Source organism: Vanessa cardui, chromosome 14 (genome assembly GCF_905220365.1).
Source record: "Vanessa cardui chromosome 14, ilVanCard2.1, whole genome shotgun sequence".
Classification (NCBI taxonomy): Eukaryota; Metazoa; Arthropoda; class Insecta; order Lepidoptera; family Nymphalidae; genus Vanessa; species Vanessa cardui.
In genome coordinates, this window is record NC_061136.1 from 2904675 (window position 1) to 2926224 (window position 21550).

General features: G+C 31.5%; 2 protein-coding genes across 6 annotated transcripts in view; one reads left to right on the forward strand and one right to left on the reverse strand.

Annotated features, from left to right (window-relative positions):
* LOC124535104 (cubilin) overlaps positions 1-14452 on the reverse strand; it is a 136294-nt gene extending 121842 nt beyond the window's left edge. For 3 of the 5 annotated variants that reach the window (XM_047111171.1, XM_047111172.1, XM_047111169.1), the window contains exon 1: positions 14284-14412. The gene's annotated coding sequence lies outside the window, so the exon portion shown is untranslated. Of the gene's footprint in view, positions 1-14283 lie in introns of all 5 variants that reach the window. The other 2 variants (XM_047111170.1, XM_047111173.1) reach the window with 1 other exon arrangement.
* Positions 14453-15852: 1400 nt separating this feature from the next.
* Positions 15853-21296, forward strand: LOC124535166 (T-complex protein 1 subunit alpha). Its single transcript, XM_047111264.1, has 10 exons — positions 15853-16048; positions 16452-16575; positions 17132-17249; positions 17490-17671; positions 18054-18318; positions 18604-18856; positions 19238-19328; positions 19780-19972; positions 20226-20366; positions 20725-21296. Exons 1-10 carry the CDS (start codon positions 15976-15978, stop codon positions 20950-20952), a joined length of 1668 nt encoding a protein of 555 aa, XP_046967220.1. The 5' UTR covers positions 15853-15975; the 3' UTR covers positions 20953-21296.
* The last annotated feature ends 254 nt before the right edge of the window (positions 21297-21550 follow it).

The following is a 21550-nucleotide window of genomic DNA, read 5'->3' on the forward strand; positions in this document are numbered from 1 at the left end:
CACCTTCTCATAGGCTCACGTCTCTTTTTCATAGAGAATATAAACTTATTAAAAATACTTAATACGATTTGGTACTAGCTCTTACATGGCAACTTGCATACATTAAACGCGTAAAATGGGAAGGCTCATGCGTTTATGTTTATTAGTTTTCTCTTGACTAACCACCAAATAAAATAAATATTGATCTTTATATGTATTGACAAAAGTTGACTTTTTATCTCAATAATCTATACAATATATCTTGTATATAAAAAAATTATGCGACCATCTAGGTTGCACTTCAATGTGTAAAGATTATAAAAACGCTACTGATACAATTTCTATTGAAGAAAAAAAATCGTATTTGTCCTATTCGAAAATATCCCAGAAAACTCGGTTTTTTGACGATTTTTCCGTATATTTTTACTAATTATTATAAATGAAGAGTTATCGGTAGAACTAATCTTGAATTTAATTAATAAATTAATAGTATGTTCTTAAGTCATTTAATTCAAAATTTCGAAGACAAATAATGGATTGAAATAAAACTATCTCATTCATTTTTAAATTCTTTTGCAAGACTGTCTTTAAACACACATACACACACACCTTTTATGGATGTGTTTTCTCAAACATATTTATATTTTTTTATGAAAGAAAATAAAAAGAAAAACAATGTAAAATCACTTAGCCTATAACGCCAGATTTGAGATTCATTTAGTAAGAATTTATACTCCCATATGTATAATATTTCAACTTAATTTACTAAACCAGTAATTTCCCGCGGCTTCGCTCATGTGTTGTCGTCTTTCTTGGCGTTTAAGTTTGCTTCCTACCAAATTTCATCAAATTCACTTCAATGAATTGGTCGTAAAAGAGCGGCTGGCAGACAGAGTTACTTTCACATTTATAATATTAATATACATATAGATTTCACTACGTTTTTCGCTACGTCGAGTCTAATCGCATCTTAACCGATGAATGCGGGTTCAAACCCAGGCAAGCACCGTTGATTCATGTGCTTAATTTGTCTTAAATATTCATCTCGTGCGCAGCGGTGAACGAAAAAATCGTGAGGAAACCTGCATGTGTCAAATTTCTTGGAAGACTTTAACTGACCATAAAACAAACCATAGTTTGTTTTTTAAAACTGTCAGGGAAAGTATGAAAAAATATTTTTTCAAAATCATCAATATACAATTGTTTTTGGTGGTGGTAGATATCACTACCATTTATTTTTGTGTATTATTTACTACTTATTTTAAACATGGAGCTAAGATGGCCCAGTGGTCAGAACGCGTGCATCTTAACCGATGATTTGATTCAAACTCAGGCAAGCACCACTATATATACATATATATGTGCTTAATTTGTGTTTATAATTCGTCTCATGCTTGGCAGTGAAGGAAAACATCGTGAGGAAACCTGCATGTGTCCAATTTCATCGAAATTCTGCCACATGTGCATTCCATCAACCCGTGTTGGAACAGCGTGGTAGAATATGTTCCAAGCCCTCCTTATTAGGAGAGGAGGCCTGAGGCCAGCAGTGTGGAAAGCAGCAGTTTGCGGGCTGTTACTTTACTTTATTTTAAACAAAATATTCATTAAAGTGATATACAACTCTTAAACCTGCTACTATAGGATACCTATATATTAAATAAATGATATAACTTTTTATATTCATAGTCCAGTAATGTGCTTTTCGATACTCGGTCGAATTTTCGTGGTAAATGGGAATTTTGTTGGTATTCGAAATAGAACACGGACGGATTCAGAATCGATAACTTATTTGATGTTGGATTATTGCTTCGACGCTTGTTTCAAATTGTATTTTGTGGCCTAGAGGGCTGCTCTTGTATTTTTATGATGCCAAACACTGCCAATTATGTCGGTTATTCATTTATACCAGCTTTGAATAACGTTTTTGGCTATTAAATAGTGAGTTCACTTTTAGTGTTTGTACACAAGATATTCTATCCTCAAGGTTGATTTTTTTTATTATATTAGAAGATAAACGCAAAATCTTTAATTATTACTTACATATACTTCGAATTTTACTTTTTCTATACTATATATTTTACTTTTTATATACCTACTATAAACGGACCACTATACTCTAATAGTTTTACAACAAAATAATGGAGCTTTAGGTATCATACAAGCGTAGATTTTAATAGTTTCTTTTAGTAAATGAATCCTCTGTTTCTTCCCTAGTCTGTAGAGATAGCTAGCTTCTTTAGGGTGGATCCAGATTCTTTTAAATTATGTACCAATTTTGACAAATTTGTACCATTTATTTAGGTCATTATTAAACGTATGCATAAATTTTAGACCCAGAATAGTTTATGGTACATCCAGATATTTCCTGATTTAAACAATTAATTGTATTCTATTTGTTTTAATGTATCCCTCAATAGACTGAAAAGATATAGAACCCTTCACATTACCGAGATTTGTGATATTTTATTCCATCGTTTTTTGCCTTGATATTTTGATTCCTTCTCTAACGGACTCTTTGGAGTATCCCATATTTTTGGCTTTACTGAAAAGTACTTCTTCTAACACTCTAGAAAATTCGAGAAGAGCAATCTAAAAAAGCAAGTAAAATTGGATATAAAGGATGGTAAGCCTATCTATCGAGTTGTTGTGAAGCGGCTCTCAATTGGAACAGCATTAAAAACAACCAGACCAACTCAAAAACACTTATTTAAGCTCGGTACGTATTTTATTAAATTTTATACAAACATAAACATTATTATGATTTTACACGAAGCTCTGGGTGTATATTAAAAAAGGGTGTCTTACGAGGATCAATTTTTATTATTTTAATCCAAATTAATCCTAAAAGTCACTCATGGATAATGAGTGACTTTTGGGATTAATTTGAAAAAAATCATTGTTTTTCTGTGTTTTTAGCGTTTGCTGCGCTTAATTCATAAACACCTATAAAATTATAAATAGATTATAAAAAGCGTGGATCACAATTTTTTTACCAAATTAGGAATACTTACAGACACATCACAATACATTTAGAACAATGCCATTTATATACATAAAATAGCATGGATCATTTTGAGAGAATCAGTGATACCAACAAGAAGGAAGGATAAGCTTATAACGCCAAGTTTCCGACGCCGCAAAGTCAATAATAAATCCTTTCTAGGACCAGTTTCTCGTTTCAGATATTTTTAACTTTGTTAATTCATATACATATTTATATCGATTGTTTAATAAACATTAATATTGTGAATATTGTAATAAAGAATATTGCTTAACACAAGATACTATATAAGACAAAAAGAGTTAGTTGACTTTGTTAAAACAGAAAATATGAGACATAACTTTGTATTTTAAATGTTAGAAGAAAATAAATACTAAGTTTCTTGTCATTTCTTCTTGACTAAATCTACTTTCCGAGGCTAGCCCTACATGTAACACCATTTTTTTTATGGTATAGGTTGGCGGACGCATATGGGCCACCTGATGGTAAGTGGTCACCATCACCCATAGACAATAACGCTGTAAGAAATATTAACTATTCCTTACATCGTCAATGTGCCACCAACCTTGGGAACTAAGATGTTACGTCCCTTGTGCCTGTTTGTAAAATGAAGATTATTTATATTTTTTTTTAATTTAGTTATATTTTGAAACGAAGTTCTTTTGCCCGGCTTACAATAGCTATCTTTGCCTCTCTTTCTCTCATTTCTATCTCTTTCTGATAAACGGATTTGCATAACATCATTTGAACCTAAGTTTTGTTATATTCTTTTTAATTCACGTACGATTTATAATATGAAAAAAAATGTCATTTTTATAGTTCATTTATTCCACTGTGTCTGAAAGAGAAAACAACTTCGTTCCATCCGGGTGTCCTACAACACCTTCTCATAGGCTCACGTCTCTTTTTCATAGAGAATATAAACTTATTAAAAATACTTAATACGATTTGGTACTAGCTCTTACATGGCAACTTGCATACATTAAACGCGTAAAATGGGAAGGCTCATGCGTTTATGTTTATTAGTTTTCTCTTGACTAACCACCAAATAAAATAAATATTGATCTTTATATGTATTGACAAAAGTTGACTTTTTATCTCAATAATCTATACAATATATCTTGTATATAAAAAAATTATGCGACCATCTAGGTTGCACTTCAATGTGTAAAGATTATAAAAACGCTACTGATACAATTTCTATTGAAGAAAAAAAATCGTATTTGTCCTATTCGAAAATATCCCAGAAAACTCGGTTTTTTGACGATTTTTCCGTATATTTTTACTAATTATTATAAATGAAGAGTTATCGGTAGAACTAATCTTGAATTTAATTAATAAATTAATAGTATGTTCTTAAGTCATTTAATTCAAAATTTCGAAGACAAATAATGGATTGAAATAAAACTATCTCATTCATTTTTAAATTCTTTTGCAAGACTGTCTTTAAACACACATACACACACACCTTTTATGGATGTGTTTTCTCAAACATATTTATATTTTTTTATGAAAGAAAATAAAAAGAAAAACAATGTAAAATCACTTAGCCTATAACGCCAGATTTGAGATTCATTTAGTAAGAATTTATACTCCCATATGTATAATATTTCAACTTAATTTACTAAACCAGTAATTGCCCGCGGCTTCGCTCATGTGTTGTCGTCTTTCTTGGCGTTTAAGTTTGCTTCCTACCAAATTTCATCAAATTCACTTCAATGAATTGGTCGTAAAAGAGCGGCTGGCAGACAGAGTTACTTTCACATTTATAATATTAATATACATATAGATTTCACTACGTTTTTCGCTACGTCGAGTCTAATCGCATCTTAACCGATGAATGCGGGTTCAAACCCAGGCAAGCACCGTTGATTCATGTGCTTAATTTGTCTTAAATATTCATCTCGTGCGCAGCGGTGAACGAAAAAATCGTGAGGAAACCTGCATGTGTCAAATTTCTTGGAAGACTTTAACTGACCATAAAACAAACCATAGTTTGTTTTTTAAAACTGTCAGGGAAAGTATGAAAAAATATTTTTTCAAAATCATCAATATACAATTGTTTTTGGTGGTGGTAGATATCACTACCATTTATTTTTGTGTATTATTTACTACTTATTTTAAACATGGAGCTAAGATGGCCCAGTGGTCAGAACGCGTGCATCTTAACCGATGATTTGATTCAAACTCAGGCAAGCACCACTATATATACATATATATGTGCTTAATTTGTGTTTATAATTCGTCTCATGCTTGGCAGTGAAGGAAAACATCGTGAGGAAACCTGCATGTGTCCAATTTCATCGAAATTCTGCCACATGTGCATTCCATCAACCCGTGTTGGAACAGCGTGGTAGAATATGTTCCAAGCCCTCCTTATTAGGAGAGGAGGCCTGAGGCCAGCAGTGTGGAAAGCAGCAGTTTGCGGGCTGTTACTTTACTTTATTTTAAACAAAATATTCATTAAAGTGATATACAACTCTTAAACCTGCTACTATAGGATACCTATATATTAAATAAATGATATAACTTTTTATATTCATAGTCCAGTAATGTGCTTTTCGATACTCGGTCGAATTTTCGTGGTAAATGGGAATTTTGTTGGTATTCGAAATAGAACACGGACGGATTCAGAATCGATAACTTATTTGATGTTGGATTATTGCTTCGACGCTTGTTTCAAATTGTATTTTGTGGCCTAGAGGGCTGCTCTTGTATTTTTATGATGCCAAACACTGCCAATTATGTCGGTTATTCATTTATACCAGCTTTGAATAACGTTTTTGGCTATTAAATAGTGAGTTCACTTTTAGTGTTTGTACACAAGATATTCTATCCTCAAGGTTGATTTTTTTTATTATATTAGAAGATAAACGCAAAATCTTTAATTATTACTTACATATACTTCGAATTTTACTTTTTCTATACTATATATTTTACTTTTTATATACCTACTATAAACGGACCACTATACTCTAATAGTTTTACAACAAAATAATGGAGCTTTAGGTATCATACAAGCGTAGATTTTAATAGTTTCTTTTAGTAAATGAATCCTCTGTTTCTTCCCTAGTCTGTAGAGATAGCTAGCTTCTTTAGGGTGGATCCAGATTCTTTTAAATTATGTACCAATTTTGACAAATTTGTACCATTTATTTAGGTCATTATTAAACGTATGCATAAATTTTAGACCCAGAATAGTTTATGGTACATCCAGATATTTCCTGATTTAAACAATTAATTGTATTCTATTTGTTTTAATGTATCCCTCAATAGACTGAAAAGATATAGAACCCTTCACATTACCGAGATTTGTGATATTTTATTCCATCGTTTTTTGCCTTGATATTTTGATTCCTTCTCTAACGGACTCTTTGGAGTATCCCATATTTTTGGCTTTACTGAAAAGTACTTCTTCTAACACTCTAGAAAATTCGAGAAGAGCAATCTAAAAAAGCAAGTAAAATTGGATATAAAGGATGGTAAGCCTATCTATCGAGTTGTTGTGAAGCGGCTCTCAATTGGAACAGCATTAAAAACAACCAGACCAACTCAAAAACACTTATTTAAGCTCGGTACGTATTTTATTAAATTTTATACAAACATAAACATTATTATGATTTTACACGAAGCTCTGGGTGTATATTAAAAAAGGGTGTCTTACGAGGATCAATTTTTATTATTTTAATCCAAATTAATCCTAAAAGTCACTCATGGATAATGAGTGACTTTTGGGATTAATTTGAAAAAAATCATTGTTTTTCTGTGTTTTTAGCGTTTGCTGCGCTTAATTCATAAACACCTATAAAATTATAAATAGATTATAAAAAGCGTGGATCACAATTTTTTTACCAAATTAGGAATACTTACAGACACATCACAATACATTTAGAACAATGCCATTTATATACATAAAATAGCATGGATCATTTTGAGAGAATCAGTGATACCAACAAGAAGGAAGGATAAGCTTATAACGCCAAGTTTCCGACGCCGCAAAGTCAATAATAAATCCTTTCTAGGACCAGTTTCTCGTTTCAGATATTTTTAACTTTGTTAATTCATATACATATTTATATCGATTGTTTAATAAACATTAATATTGTGAATATTGTAATAAAGAATATTGCTTAACACAAGATACTATATAAGACAAAAAGAGTTAGTTGACTTTGTTAAAACAGAAAATATGAGACATAACTTTGTATTTTAAATGTTAGAAGAAAATAAATACTAAGTTTCTTGTCATTTCTTCTTGACTAAATCTACTTTCCGAGGCTAGCCCTACATGTAACACCATTTTTTTTATGGTATAGGTTGGCGGACGCATATGGGCCACCTGATGGTAAGTGGTCACCATCACCCATAGACAATAACGCTGTAAGAAATATTAACTATTCCTTACATCGTCAATGTGCCACCAACCTTGGGAACTAAGATGTTACGTCCCTTGTGCCTGTTTGTAAAATGAAGATTATTTATATTTTTTTTTAATTTAGTTATATTTTGAAACGAAGTTCTTTTGCCCGGCTTACAATAGCTATCTTTGCCTCTCTTTCTCTCATTTCTATCTCTTTCTGATAAACGGATTTGCATAACATCATTTGAACCTAAGTTTTGTTATATTCTTTTTAATTCACGTACGATTTATAATATGAAAAAAAATGTCATTTTTATAGTTCATTTATTCCACTGTGTCTGAAAGAGAAAACAACTTCGTTCCATCCGGGTGTCCTACAACACCTTCTCATAGGCTCACGTCTCTTTTTCATAGAGAATATAAACTTATTAAAAATACTTAATACGATTTGGTACTAGCTCTTACATGGCAACTTGCATACATTAAACGCGTAAAATGGGAAGGCTCATGCGTTTATGTTTATTAGTTTTCTCTTGACTAACCACCAAATAAAATAAATATTGATCTTTATATGTATTGACAAAAGTTGACTTTTTATCTCAATAATCTATACAATATATCTTGTATATAAAAAAATTATGCGACCATCTAGGTTGCACTTCAATGTGTAAAGATTATAAAAACGCTACTGATACAATTTCTATTGAAGAAAAAAAATCGTATTTGTCCTATTCGAAAATATCCCAGAAAACTCGGTTTTTTGACGATTTTTCCGTATATTTTTACTAATTATTATAAATGAAGAGTTATCGGTAGAACTAATCTTGAATTTAATTAATAAATTAATAGTATGTTCTTAAGTCATTTAATTCAAAATTTCGAAGACAAATAATGGATTGAAATAAAACTATCTCATTCATTTTTAAATTCTTTTGCAAGACTGTCTTTAAACACACATACACACACACCTTTTATGGATGTGTTTTCTCAAACATATTTATATTTTTTTATGAAAGAAAATAAAAAGAAAAACAATGTAAAATCACTTAGCCTATAACGCCAGATTTGAGATTCATTTAGTAAGAATTTATACTCCCATATGTATAATATTTCAACTTAATTTACTAAACCAGTAATTGCCCGCGGCTTCGCTCATGTGTTGTCGTCTTTCTTGGCGTTTAAGTTTGCTTCCTACCAAATTTCATCAAATTCACTTCAATGAATTGGTCGTAAAAGAGCGGCTGGCAGACAGAGTTACTTTCACATTTATAATATTAATATACATATAGATTTCACTACGTTTTTCGCTACGTCGAGTCTAATCGCATCTTAACCGATGAATGCGGGTTCAAACCCAGGCAAGCACCGTTGATTCATGTGCTTAATTTGTCTTAAATATTCATCTCGTGCGCAGCGGTGAACGAAAAAATCGTGAGGAAACCTGCATGTGTCAAATTTCTTGGAAGACTTTAACTGACCATAAAACAAACCATAGTTTGTTTTTTAAAACTGTCAGGGAAAGTATGAAAAAATATTTTTTCAAAATCATCAATATACAATTGTTTTTGGTGGTGGTAGATATCACTACCATTTATTTTTGTGTATTATTTACTACTTATTTTAAACATGGAGCTAAGATGGCCCAGTGGTCAGAACGCGTGCATCTTAACCGATGATTTGATTCAAACTCAGGCAAGCACCACTATATATACATATATATGTGCTTAATTTGTGTTTATAATTCGTCTCATGCTTGGCAGTGAAGGAAAACATCGTGAGGAAACCTGCATGTGTCCAATTTCATCGAAATTCTGCCACATGTGCATTCCATCAACCCGTGTTGGAACAGCGTGGTAGAATATGTTCCAAGCCCTCCTTATTAGGAGAGGAGGCCTGAGGCCAGCAGTGTGGAAAGCAGCAGTTTGCGGGCTGTTACTTTACTTTATTTTAAACAAAATATTCATTAAAGTGATATACAACTCTTAAACCTGCTACTATAGGATACCTATATATTAAATAAATGATATAACTTTTTATATTCATAGTCCAGTAATGTGCTTTTCGATACTCGGTCGAATTTTCGTGGTAAATGGGAATTTTGTTGGTATTCGAAATAGAACACGGACGGATTCAGAATCGATAACTTATTTGATGTTGGATTATTGCTTCGACGCTTGTTTCAAATTGTATTTTGTGGCCTAGAGGGCTGCTCTTGTATTTTTATGATGCCAAACACTGCCAATTATGTCGGTTATTCATTTATACCAGCTTTGAATAACGTTTTTGGCTATTAAATAGTGAGTTCACTTTTAGTGTTTGTACACAAGATATTCTATCCTCAAGGTTGATTTTTTTTATTATATTAGAAGATAAACGCAAAATCTTTAATTATTACTTACATATACTTCGAATTTTACTTTTTCTATACTATATATTTTACTTTTTATATACCTACTATAAACGGACCACTATACTCTAATAGTTTTACAACAAAATAATGGAGCTTTAGGTATCATACAAGCGTAGATTTTAATAGTTTCTTTTAGTAAATGAATCCTCTGTTTCTTCCCTAGTCTGTAGAGATAGCTAGCTTCTTTAGGGTGGATCCAGATTCTTTTAAATTATGTACCAATTTTGACAAATTTGTACCATTTATTTAGGTCATTATTAAACGTATGCATAAATTTTAGACCCAGAATAGTTTATGGTACATCCAGATATTTCCTGATTTAAACAATTAATTGTATTCTATTTGTTTTAATGTATCCCTCAATAGACTGAAAAGATATAGAACCCTTCACATTACCGAGATTTGTGATATTTTATTCCATCGTTTTTTGCCTTGATATTTTGATTCCTTCTCTAACGGACTCTTTGGAGTATCCCATATTTTTGGCTTTACTGAAAAGTACTTCTTCTAACACTCTAGAAAATTCGAGAAGAGCAATCTAAAAAAGCAAGTAAAATTGGATATAAAGGATGGTAAGCCTATCTATCGAGTTGTTGTGAAGCGGCTCTCAATTGGAACAGCATTAAAAACAACCAGACCAACTCAAAAACACTTATTTAAGCTCGGTACGTATTTTATTAAATTTTATACAAACATAAACATTATTATGATTTTACACGAAGCTCTGGGTGTATATTAAAAAAGGGTGTCTTACGAGGATCAATTTTTATTATTTTAATCCAAATTAATCCTAAAAGTCACTCATGGATAATGAGTGACTTTTGGGATTAATTTGAAAAAAATCATTGTTTTTCTGTGTTTTTAGCGTTTGCTGCGCTTAATTCATAAACACCTATAAAATTATAAATAGATTATAAAAAGCGTGGATCACAATTTTTTTACCAAATTAGGAATACTTACAGACACATCACAATACATTTAGAACAATGCCATTTATATACATAAAATAGCATGGATAATTTTGAGAGAATCAGTGATACCAACAAGAAGGAAGGATAAGCTTATAACGCCAAGTTTCCGACGCCGCAAAGTCAATAATAAATCCTTTCTAGGACCAGTTTCTCGTTTCAGATATTTTTAACTTTGTTAATTCATATACATATTTATATCGATTGTTTAATAAACATTAATATTGTGAATATTGTAATAAAGAATATTGCTTAACACAAGATACTATATAAGACAAAAAGAGTTAGTTGACTTTGTTAAAACAGAAAATATGAGACATAACTTTGTATTTTAAATGTTAGAAGAAAATAAATACTAAGTTTCTTGTCATTTCTTCTTGACTAAATCTACTTTCCGAGGCTAGCCCTACATGTAACACCATTTTTTTTATGGTATAGGTTGGCGGACGCATATGGGCCACCTGATGGTAAGTGGTCACCATCACCCATAGACAATAACGCTGTAAGAAATATTAACTATTCCTTACATCGTCAATGTGCCACCAACCTTGGGAACTAAGTTGTTACGTCCCTTGTGCCTGTTTGTAAAATGAAGATTATTTATATATTTTTTTAATTTAGTTATATTTTGAAACGAAGTTCTTTTGCCCGGCTTACAATAGCTATCTTTGCCTCTCTTTCTCTCATTTCTATCTCTTTCTGATAAACGGATTTGCATAACACCATTTGAACCTAAGTTTTGTTATATTCTTTTTAATTCACGTACGATTTATAATATGAAAAAAAATGTCATTTTTATAGTTCATTTATTCCACTGTGTCTGAAAGAGAAAACAACTTCGTTCCATCCGGGTATCCTACAACACCTTCTCATAGGCTCACGTCTCTTTTTCATAGAGAATATAAACTTATTAAAAATACTTAATACGATTTGGTACTAGCTCTTACATGGCAACTTGCATACATTAAACGCGTAAAATGGGAAGGCTCATGCGTTTATGTTTATTAGTTTTCTCTTGACTAACCACCAAATAAAATAAATATTGATCTTTATATGTATTGACAAAAGTTGACTTTTTATCTCAATAATCTATACAATATATCTTGTATATAAAAAAATTATGCGACCATCTAGGTTGCACTTCAATGTGTAAAGATTATAAAAACGCTACTGATACAATTTCTATTGAAGAAAAAAAATCGTATTTGTCCTATTCGAAAATATCCCAGAAAACTCGGTTTTTTGACGATTTTTCCGTATATTTTTACTAATTATTATAAATGAAGAGTTATCGGTAGAACTAATCTTGAATTTAATTAATAAATTAATAGTATGTTCTTAAGTCATTTTATTCAAAATTTCGAAGACAAATAATGGTTTGAAATAAAACTATCTCATTCATTATTAAATTCTTTTGCAAGACTGTCTTTAAACACACATACACACACACCTTATATGGATGTGTTTTCTCAAACATATTTATATTTTTTTATGAAAGAAAATAAAAAGAAAAACAATGTAAAATCACTTAGCCTATAACGCCAGATTTGAGATTCATTTAGTAAGAATTTATACTCCCATATAGGTGTAAATAATATTAATCATTAACATTTAACATACCCAATTGGTGCGAGTTATGCAATAAAAAAAAAACATTTGTTTACTTAATTAATACGATAAAAAATACATAAAGAATATTTTAAAGGTATTTGCATGTTACATTCATTTTTGGGTCAAGAGTTTATAGAACCATTAAAAACGTCACGGTCTAGCAACATACGAATATCAAACAATTTCTACTTTAAGTACCAGAGTAGCATTTCCCAGAAATAACACCTAAATATTAGGTGTAGGGCTAGGCTGTATAACTAGGTATTTCTTACAGCTAATTGTAATTTGCTCTCGAATATTCTGTCAGTATATTCTACGTACCTAGGACTTATTCCTGGAAATTTTATTCTATGCAGGTCTTTATAAATATATTCTTATAAAGAATAGGATTAACTCTTAAATAAATTATATGGTTGCTTGTGTTAGTACATACAATGTATTTCGTAGTACTACATAATAGATACTAGAATTTCAGTTTCGAACTTCGTACAAAAGTTATCATTTACAAGATTTCATCCCCCCTAAGAGGTTTACCCCTTAGGTGTTAAATTTTATAAACCCTCTCTTAGTGAACACGCATGTTCGATGAAAATTTCGACTTATTTTATTATACTTAATCAAACAAAATTAAACAAAATGTGTTTATTCAAAAACCCTTGGCAATAAAGTATGTTTGAAACGTTAACATTTCAATTCTACCATCGTTTCGGAAAGAAGCCTCTAGTGAGAAGAAACGGCAACAACTCCTTAGTTGCTCTTAAATCGTATTAAGTAGGTAATTCACTATATCGTACTAGTAGTGGCATGCTGCTTCTCTCTCGTTTTAGGGGTTTATCCTCAAATTTATTGCATAAAATAATAACCTTTGTCCTTTCGCGGAATTCAACTTTACTTCATAGCAAATTTAATCAGGTGGTGGTGCTGTCGTTTCACAGTAAAACCACTGTTTTACAAACAACAGACAGACACATAAAGTTACTTTCGCATTTGTAAGATTAGTATAGACATTTGGTAACAAATACTTTTGTATATGATCAATACGTACGTAAGTTTTTTGCGCATTAATCTCGTCATTTTAATACCTATGTATATTCTTATCTAGATCCCAGGCTACCTCAATGTCAATTTCATTAAGATCGGACGAGAGGTAATAGAGATACTTTCGCATTTATAATAGAAGTGTAGTTCTTCACATTAATCTTTGATTTATTGATTCAATAAAGATTTATTACATGTTTCCGATAACTTATATACGAGGTTCGTTAGTAAACAATATTGATTAAACTTAAAGATTAATAGATATTTTAAGTTTTCTCTTAAAGCTTAAAGTTAAAATATAACTAAAAATATTAATTGCCTCAACAGTTACAAGGATTGTAGTCATTTTAAATTACATCTGCAGTACACATTTCCATAACCTTAAGAATATACCATACATGTATCTATATTATAAAACGAAATTAGGTTAACATACATATTATAACTTGTCAAGTGAAAATGAAGAGAATTAAATTTTAAAACGAACTAGGACGCTCCGTTAAAAGTTATATATAGATCTAACAATGTCAGAGGTAGGTAATGGCGAAACGAGATAATAACACGCTCACAGGACAAATTGGAAAATGATGTTAGTAATTCGGTGTTAACGTTTCAAACGTTGCTTCTTGTACATTCCGTATAAAGCCACATCTCAGAAGTACGAGCATATTTTAAACGGATATCTGCGGAGAGGAAAATCAATAAGCACTTTGAGATGACTCTCCACTTCTGAGTTTAACAGTTTATATAATGACAGAGTTTGTTGACAGTGGACGTTTTCTTATCACCTCGATACGCCTCCGCCCAACACTACTACCACGCCCTCGCAATCGGATGCTGCGTGGACCATATTTTATAAATTATGAGATAACATACATATTATTTGTTGATTAAAGTAAAGAATCGGTAGACTTACCCGCGATAAAGAGGTCCCAGTTTGGGCGCCATTTATCGCGTGTTGATGGCGCGTGACAAACGAACGAAGTTGTGCGAACGCGGCAATGGCCAACGCGCGACTAACGCGTACTGACGGGGCGCTTGCGTGTGTCAGACTAGCGCAGGCGCGCGACTACCCACAATTTGTTTTGCTCTCGAACTTTATCGGTGCAAGAAAATGAGATTACGGTCTGTTATAGATGCGACACGCTGCGGGGCATTCCAATGAATGTGGGAACTTCATACGGTATTTATTAGGGTAGTATTTCGTGAATGTTTGAGCACGTCGTTTGTAATCAGACGAGAGTTGTATGTTGCAAAATTTAGTGACGAACATTACTTTAATACATGATATGTAATATTCAAAAGTTCACGTACAATGTTTATTTTTTGCAACTACTAAAAGTAAACACAATATTATGCTTATCTTATTATAATTTAAGTAAAGCAATATTATAACAAGTTTTTAAATTATATACTTCATAAGATTTGTAAGTTAGTCGAGCTATAAATGTTTTCATTTAAATATATGATCAAACTTGTTATTTCCCTTGTGACTGTAATCACAATGGTTCAATAGAATAAATAACAGAAACACACAGTATTTATGTTAGACAGTAGAATAGAGTATTCGTACCAACCCAGACGCCATATAACCAGTAACACTAGCGTATACTAGAACATTGAAGTTTCTTCTGGTGTATAGTTTCTTCTGGTATTTTTAAACTTATCTTTTTTTTAAATAGGTACCTAGAATTCGCTCAAAGTTGTATACGACAAATTGGAAACCTAAAATTTAATAACGTAATTAAATTTTATACTTATTTTGGCCAATGTCACTTATTGGCCAAAATAATCTGTAACAACTAAAAGCCATTAAACTAAGAATTGAATAAAATTTTAGGCTTTTTAGATTTTCTATTAGTTTTTCGTAAATTCGTCACCGAAAAATTTAGCAATGATCGACTCTCCAATAAGAGTAGAAAACTTCTATTTAAAATATTTGATTAAAGTGATGAGTTTTTAACTACAATCGCTCGTGATACTTTTAGATTAATGTGAACATGTGGTTCTTTAATCAATAGAAATTTCTATAAAAATCGGTACATATAATAAAATACATTTTTTTGTAAACATAATGCAAAACTGTCTTATTGAAAAAAATATTAAAATTACTTAATACTTTATATATTCATTCTTAGTCTCCTTTGTAATAATAAAATAACAAACATAGTCAAACAGCACTTAAAGAACCGGTAAAATTTAATACTTATTTTGAAAAGTCTACTAACAACATATTATTTGGATACAATCAATTTTACTATCGTAAAATGAGTACTCAAAAAAGTTACAAACATATTTATAGTGACTGTATACTCTTTGTAAAATATTCTTGGATTAAAATATAATTCATTAAAAGCCAGCAACATATATGTATATTTTTTTGTTATTAGTTTTTGTGAAGCACTTGTTTAAACATTACGAGGATTTAGTTTTAAAAAACTACAAAATACTAACCCTGGCAACATACAAATAATCATATGTCATAATTTTAAATTATTGTCATACAATTTTGTAGGTTGGCAACACTGTGCATTGTTCTTTCTTCCAGAATCAAAAAAGTGTGACGAGCGTTTATTTTATTAAATCTATAAGATAAATAACCAGGAAAATGTCGACGCTAGCAGCACCTTTGTCCGTTGCGGGGACGAGACATTCTGGAGCCCCAGTTAGAACTCAAAATGGTAAAGTACACATAACTTTACAAAATGTACCCCGGTAGATCACATGCGATGCTGCTTATGGTTTTTAACTTCAAGAAAATTACATGATAATGAAATAAATAATTGTATATTTTAAATAAATAAGACATAATTGATAGTAAATTGCATGTTAATAACCAGTTTCTGTAATTTGAGTTCGTATTTACCTATATTGCTATAATATAACCTATGAGGCTTAGTCATTCGAGACAACTAAAACTAATTTTTACAAAAAAAATCGTATTAAACTAATATATTATTGATAAATGTGATGTGATTTTTAAGTTTACTGTGACTTTGTTGTTTATTGAAATGCTTTTTAAAAAATAGTTCATTAATGCACTTCATATAGAATTTTTTATTTTTACCAATTTAATTATTTTAGTAATGGCAGCCGCAGCGATAGCGAACATTGTAAAAAGCTCTCTGGGACCAGTTGGATTAGACAAAATGCTTGTTGATGACATTGGAGATGTCACAGTTACAAATGATGGTGCTACTATTCTTAAGTAAGTTTCTTCAAGTGTACTGTTCTATATAAACTAGCTGCTCGTCCCACTTCGCTCATTATAAAATTACTTATACTTTAATTAAAAAATAAGTCTGTCAAATCCAAACTAACCAGAAACCTGTTACAACATGTCTTCAAGACTCACAGTTCTGCTCTTTATAACCATTTTACCCAATACAATATGAAATAAATCATTATTAAGTGAGTGAGTTAAGTGACTTGAGTGCATGCATAGGTAATTTGTCTATTTATTCCCATTACATGATGAAACGGCAAACACTTAAGGCTGAAAAAAATTCAGGCATCCGACCATTTCTTTAACAAGTCTATAAACTACATTTCAGTTACCACGGAAACAATAATATAGCATGTTGTTTTAAAGATACATAATAATATATTGCTTGAAAAATGTTAACAAGTATACAATATAAATAAAGCCAAAAAATTAGACATTTTAAGGAAATAAAGTGTCGCTTATTATTCTATCAGTAGCTGATTTTTTCATTGTGTTGTCTCTTTTATCATGTAATTAATCCAAATACAATATTTCTCAGGATGTTAGAAGTTGAACACCCAGCTGCTAAAGTGTTAGTTGAGCTGGCTCAATTACAAGATGAAGAGGTTGGTGATGGAACTACATCGGTTGTTATTATTGCTGCTGAATTACTGAAGGTAAGATTTACAAATCATTAAATGAAATGTTACAAAATATACCAGTAATCTTTAAAAAAGGAGCTAATTTTGAGAGTTTTTATTACTACTTTTTTTTGTCTGTTATGGACTGCATGTTAGTACATAAGCCATATTACACAAGAGTATGTTTTTTGTATGAAAAAAAATATAAACCGAAACATGATACTAATTTCTAAAATCTTTTATTTGTATATGATAATGATGATAAATATTTTTTAGAATGCAGATGAATTGGTAAAGAACAAGATTCATCCAACCAGCATCATCTCCGGCTATAGGCTTGCATGCAAAGAGGCTGTCAAATACATCCAGGACAACTTGACTGTCACTGTTGAGTCTCTTGGTAGACCATCCATCATCAATGCTGCCAAAACTACAATGTCTTCTAAATTGATTGGAGCGTATCCTTTTTCTAAAACTTAGAATTGTTATATATAACCAATATCTCTAATGCTATTAGTATATTGAAATTTGTCACAGGAATTGTTACACTGATGATAAGGATTCTTCTTTCTTGATAGAAGTTATTTTTAAATTAAATTGTTAAAGTTCAATAGAAAGTAAAAAAAAGATTTTTACATTTGAGAATCATTTGTAATTTAAACTACCATTGTTCTATAATCATAATAAAAAAAACTAAACTTTTAATTTTTGTTACCTATGGATATGAAATCATAATTTTGTACCTTTTTTTGTTATTCACTTCTGGTGGTATTCTATATAGTGGTGGTTTTAGAAAATATGTATCATTAAACAATAAAACCTTGACCAAACCAAATACAGTGATGCAGATTTCTTCTCAGAGATGGTAGTAGATGCAGCGCAAGCCGTCAAAGTCACAGATTCAAAAGGCAATGCAGTATACCCAATCAAGGCTGTTAACATTCTCAAAGCTCATGGACGTAGTGCAAGGGAGAGTGTATTGATCAAAGGCTATGCATTGAACTGCACAGTTGCCTCTCAAGCCATGCCTAAGAAGATTACTAATGCTAAGATTGCTTGTCTCGATTTCTCACTGCAAAAGACAAAGATGAAGCTTGGTGTTCAGGTGAGAAAATTACCTTATTAAGTTGTATATCAAAATTTTGCAATAGTAATCTCATTTAATTCTTTATTCGACTTTTTTTTTCTAAATGACATTTTGTTAATATTAATATTCATTCCATATATTTATTGTCCCTTATATCCTGTCCTTATAAAATTTACTGATTTATAAAAATGAAATATCATTTTCATTGAACACTTGTAATAATTTGTTCAATTCATGTTCAATGTTAAATACCGAAGCAAGATTTTAAAAACATTTGATTTATATTCTGTTGTAATATTTTAGGTACTTGTCTCTGATCCTGAAAAGTTAGAGGCCATCCGTGCTCGTGAATTAGACATCACAAAGGAACGTCTACAAAAAATCTTGGCTACAGGAGTCAATGTCATTCTCTGCTCTGGTGGTATTGATGACTTGTGTCTGAAATACTTTGTTGAAGCTGGAGCTATGGGTGTAAGGCGGTGTAAGAAAGCCGATCTGAAGAGAATCGCAAAGGCGACGGGAGCAACATTCTTAACTTCTTTGACTAATATGGATGGTAATTATTAAAAGTTGTCTTATATGTTTTGCAAAAATTTAAATTGTTCCATTTATATTAAATAACATTGTTCAAAAATGATATTTAATACAAATAGAACAATAAAAATACAATATTATTAATACAATTCAAATAATTTATATTGTATTTATTACTATCTGAGACATAAGAAAAACTATGCATCTTGAAATGCTAGTCTGGCTTAAGATTGAATGAATTATAGTTTATGTAATGAAAACTTTTAACCAGGGTTAAATTTATAAAAATCAATATATTTAAACCTCTTTTTTTACTCTATTTGTTAAGCTGTATCTATGTACATGTATCTACATGAAAATAGCTGAGAATGGAAATTCCTAATTTGTGTTTTTATCTGCATAGGCGAAGAAGTATTTGAACCAAGCATGATTGGTGAAGCTGTAGAAGTAGTCCAAGAACAAATTTGCGACGATCAGCTTATCTTAATTAAGGGGTAAGATATAAATTTGCCTTTGTTTTGAAATAGAATAAGTTTAGGGCAGTGCATTAATATTTCAGTAGGTTTTGTCAGACTATAACCGTCTAATGCGAACCCTTGGAAATGCTTTTTGATTTTATTCAAAACCACCACACAGATGTGACACTAGGAGTAATGACAAGTCATTATCATCAGCCCAGAGATTGATTGCTGTGTTGAATACTCTGACACTCATCACCCATGGTTTAAGATGTATGGCTCTATTCTCTACTTTCCCATAACTTTGGTAAGTTTAAGATTGACACAGGTCATGTTTTGTTACACTAGGCTACTACAGAATAGTGTGGTTTTCTGGGCATTTATTGAAGTGCTTCACCAAAATCAAAATTCGCTCAAGACTATGTTTTATTTTTTTTACCATCGAAATGGCATTTAAAAAATATATGAATATATTTAAATTCCACAGACCATCAGCAAGAACGGCGGCTTCCATAATCCTCCGCGGTCCGACCGACGCTTACTGCGACGAAATGGAGCGCTCCGCACACGACGCCCTCTGTGCCGTTCGCAGGGTTCTCGAGTCTGGTAGACTCACGCCCGGAGGTGGAGCCGTTGAAGCCGCACTCTCTATTTACCTCGACAACTTCGCTACTACTTTGGTATGGCATTCTATTGTTATTTTTAAATTCTTTTACTAACCCAAAGTTATTCAATGCATCATAATTATGTATGTAATTTATACCAAGTATAATTATATCTTTAACTCAAGTACCTTTAACTCAATAAACAAATCCACTTACAAAGGAAACTCATTACACATTAGTAAAATAACCTAATGACATGTGAACCATTGAACAAGAAATTAAATCTACTACTGCGTCTCAAGCTAACAACAATCTTTTTGCCCTGCAGAGCTCCCGCGAGCAACTCGCTATAGCGGCGTTTGCGCAGTCGCTGCTGGTGATCCCAAAGACGCTGGCAGTCAACGCGGCGCGTGACGCCACCGACCTGGTGGCCAAACTGCGTGCATACCACAACTCCTCGCAGACCAAGGTACTGCCCGGGCTTTACGTAAACAACTTGTTTGCAGTATTAAGGCAAATTTGTATTTCAGCCTAAAAATAAATATCAACACTAAAAATGTGGAATGCTGTTTGCTCAACTTCCAACAAAAACCTTAATTGTATTGGTAAAACATCATTGGATGTTGTACCTACATAATATACATACCTAAAAGAGATAGACTCTCTGTCCAAAAAACTCAGCCCTAGCTGGGCTTCTCTAGGTGGAGAGAATGTTAAAAAATGCCATTAAGATAGAATACCTTCCTATCGAGCGAAAGTATTAAAAATAATGTGATCCAAAATATAAATAAACATAAATAAAGTTATAAAAACACTCATTGTTACAGGTCGAACATGCAAACCTCAAATGGGTTGGTCTAGATCTAACTGAAGGAGTTTTACGCGACAACCTCGCAGCTGGCGTGCTCGAACCCGCAATATCCAAGATCAAGTCACTGAAGTTCGCAACCGAGGCCGCCATTACAATCTTACGTATTGATGACATGATCAAACTAGACCCAGAGCAGAAGGGCAAGTCTTACGAAGACGCATGCAACGCTGGAGAACTAGACTAGTGTATGAGATAGTGATCACAAGTGCTTCATTTCCAAGTATTAAAAACTACACAAATATATAACTTACTCTGAGTGGTATAAAACAGGGTGTACACAGCGAAAATCTAAATTATACCAGTACACGTATTTTGAGCCTAGATTTTTCACAAACTAATCTCATCATTTGTAATATGAGTGATGGTTTCTTTTATTTATATGTTGTTAGCATATACGCATTGTTAAATACTTAGCTATTTAATTTCAAAATAAGATTGCTTGAGAGATATTTGCTAATATACAATGAGTATTGATTGTGTTTGTGATGTTTAAATTATTGTCATGCAAATTTGGTCTATTCCACTAAATTAACTAATAAAATATCAATAAACTGTCAACAGACTTAAAAATGCTTACATACCAATAACCGGTTATTTAAATGTTTACTGAAAAAAAAATGTTCTAAAACTGTAAAAATACTTTGAAAATCTAATAACTTTCACATTACAGAATTTTATTATTATGTACCTACTTATTAATAGCTTTATTTCACAAAGTATGTCTTTGTTTATTTTTTGCTTTTAACTGTAATGTTAGTTATTGACGCTAGGGCCTTCGCGGC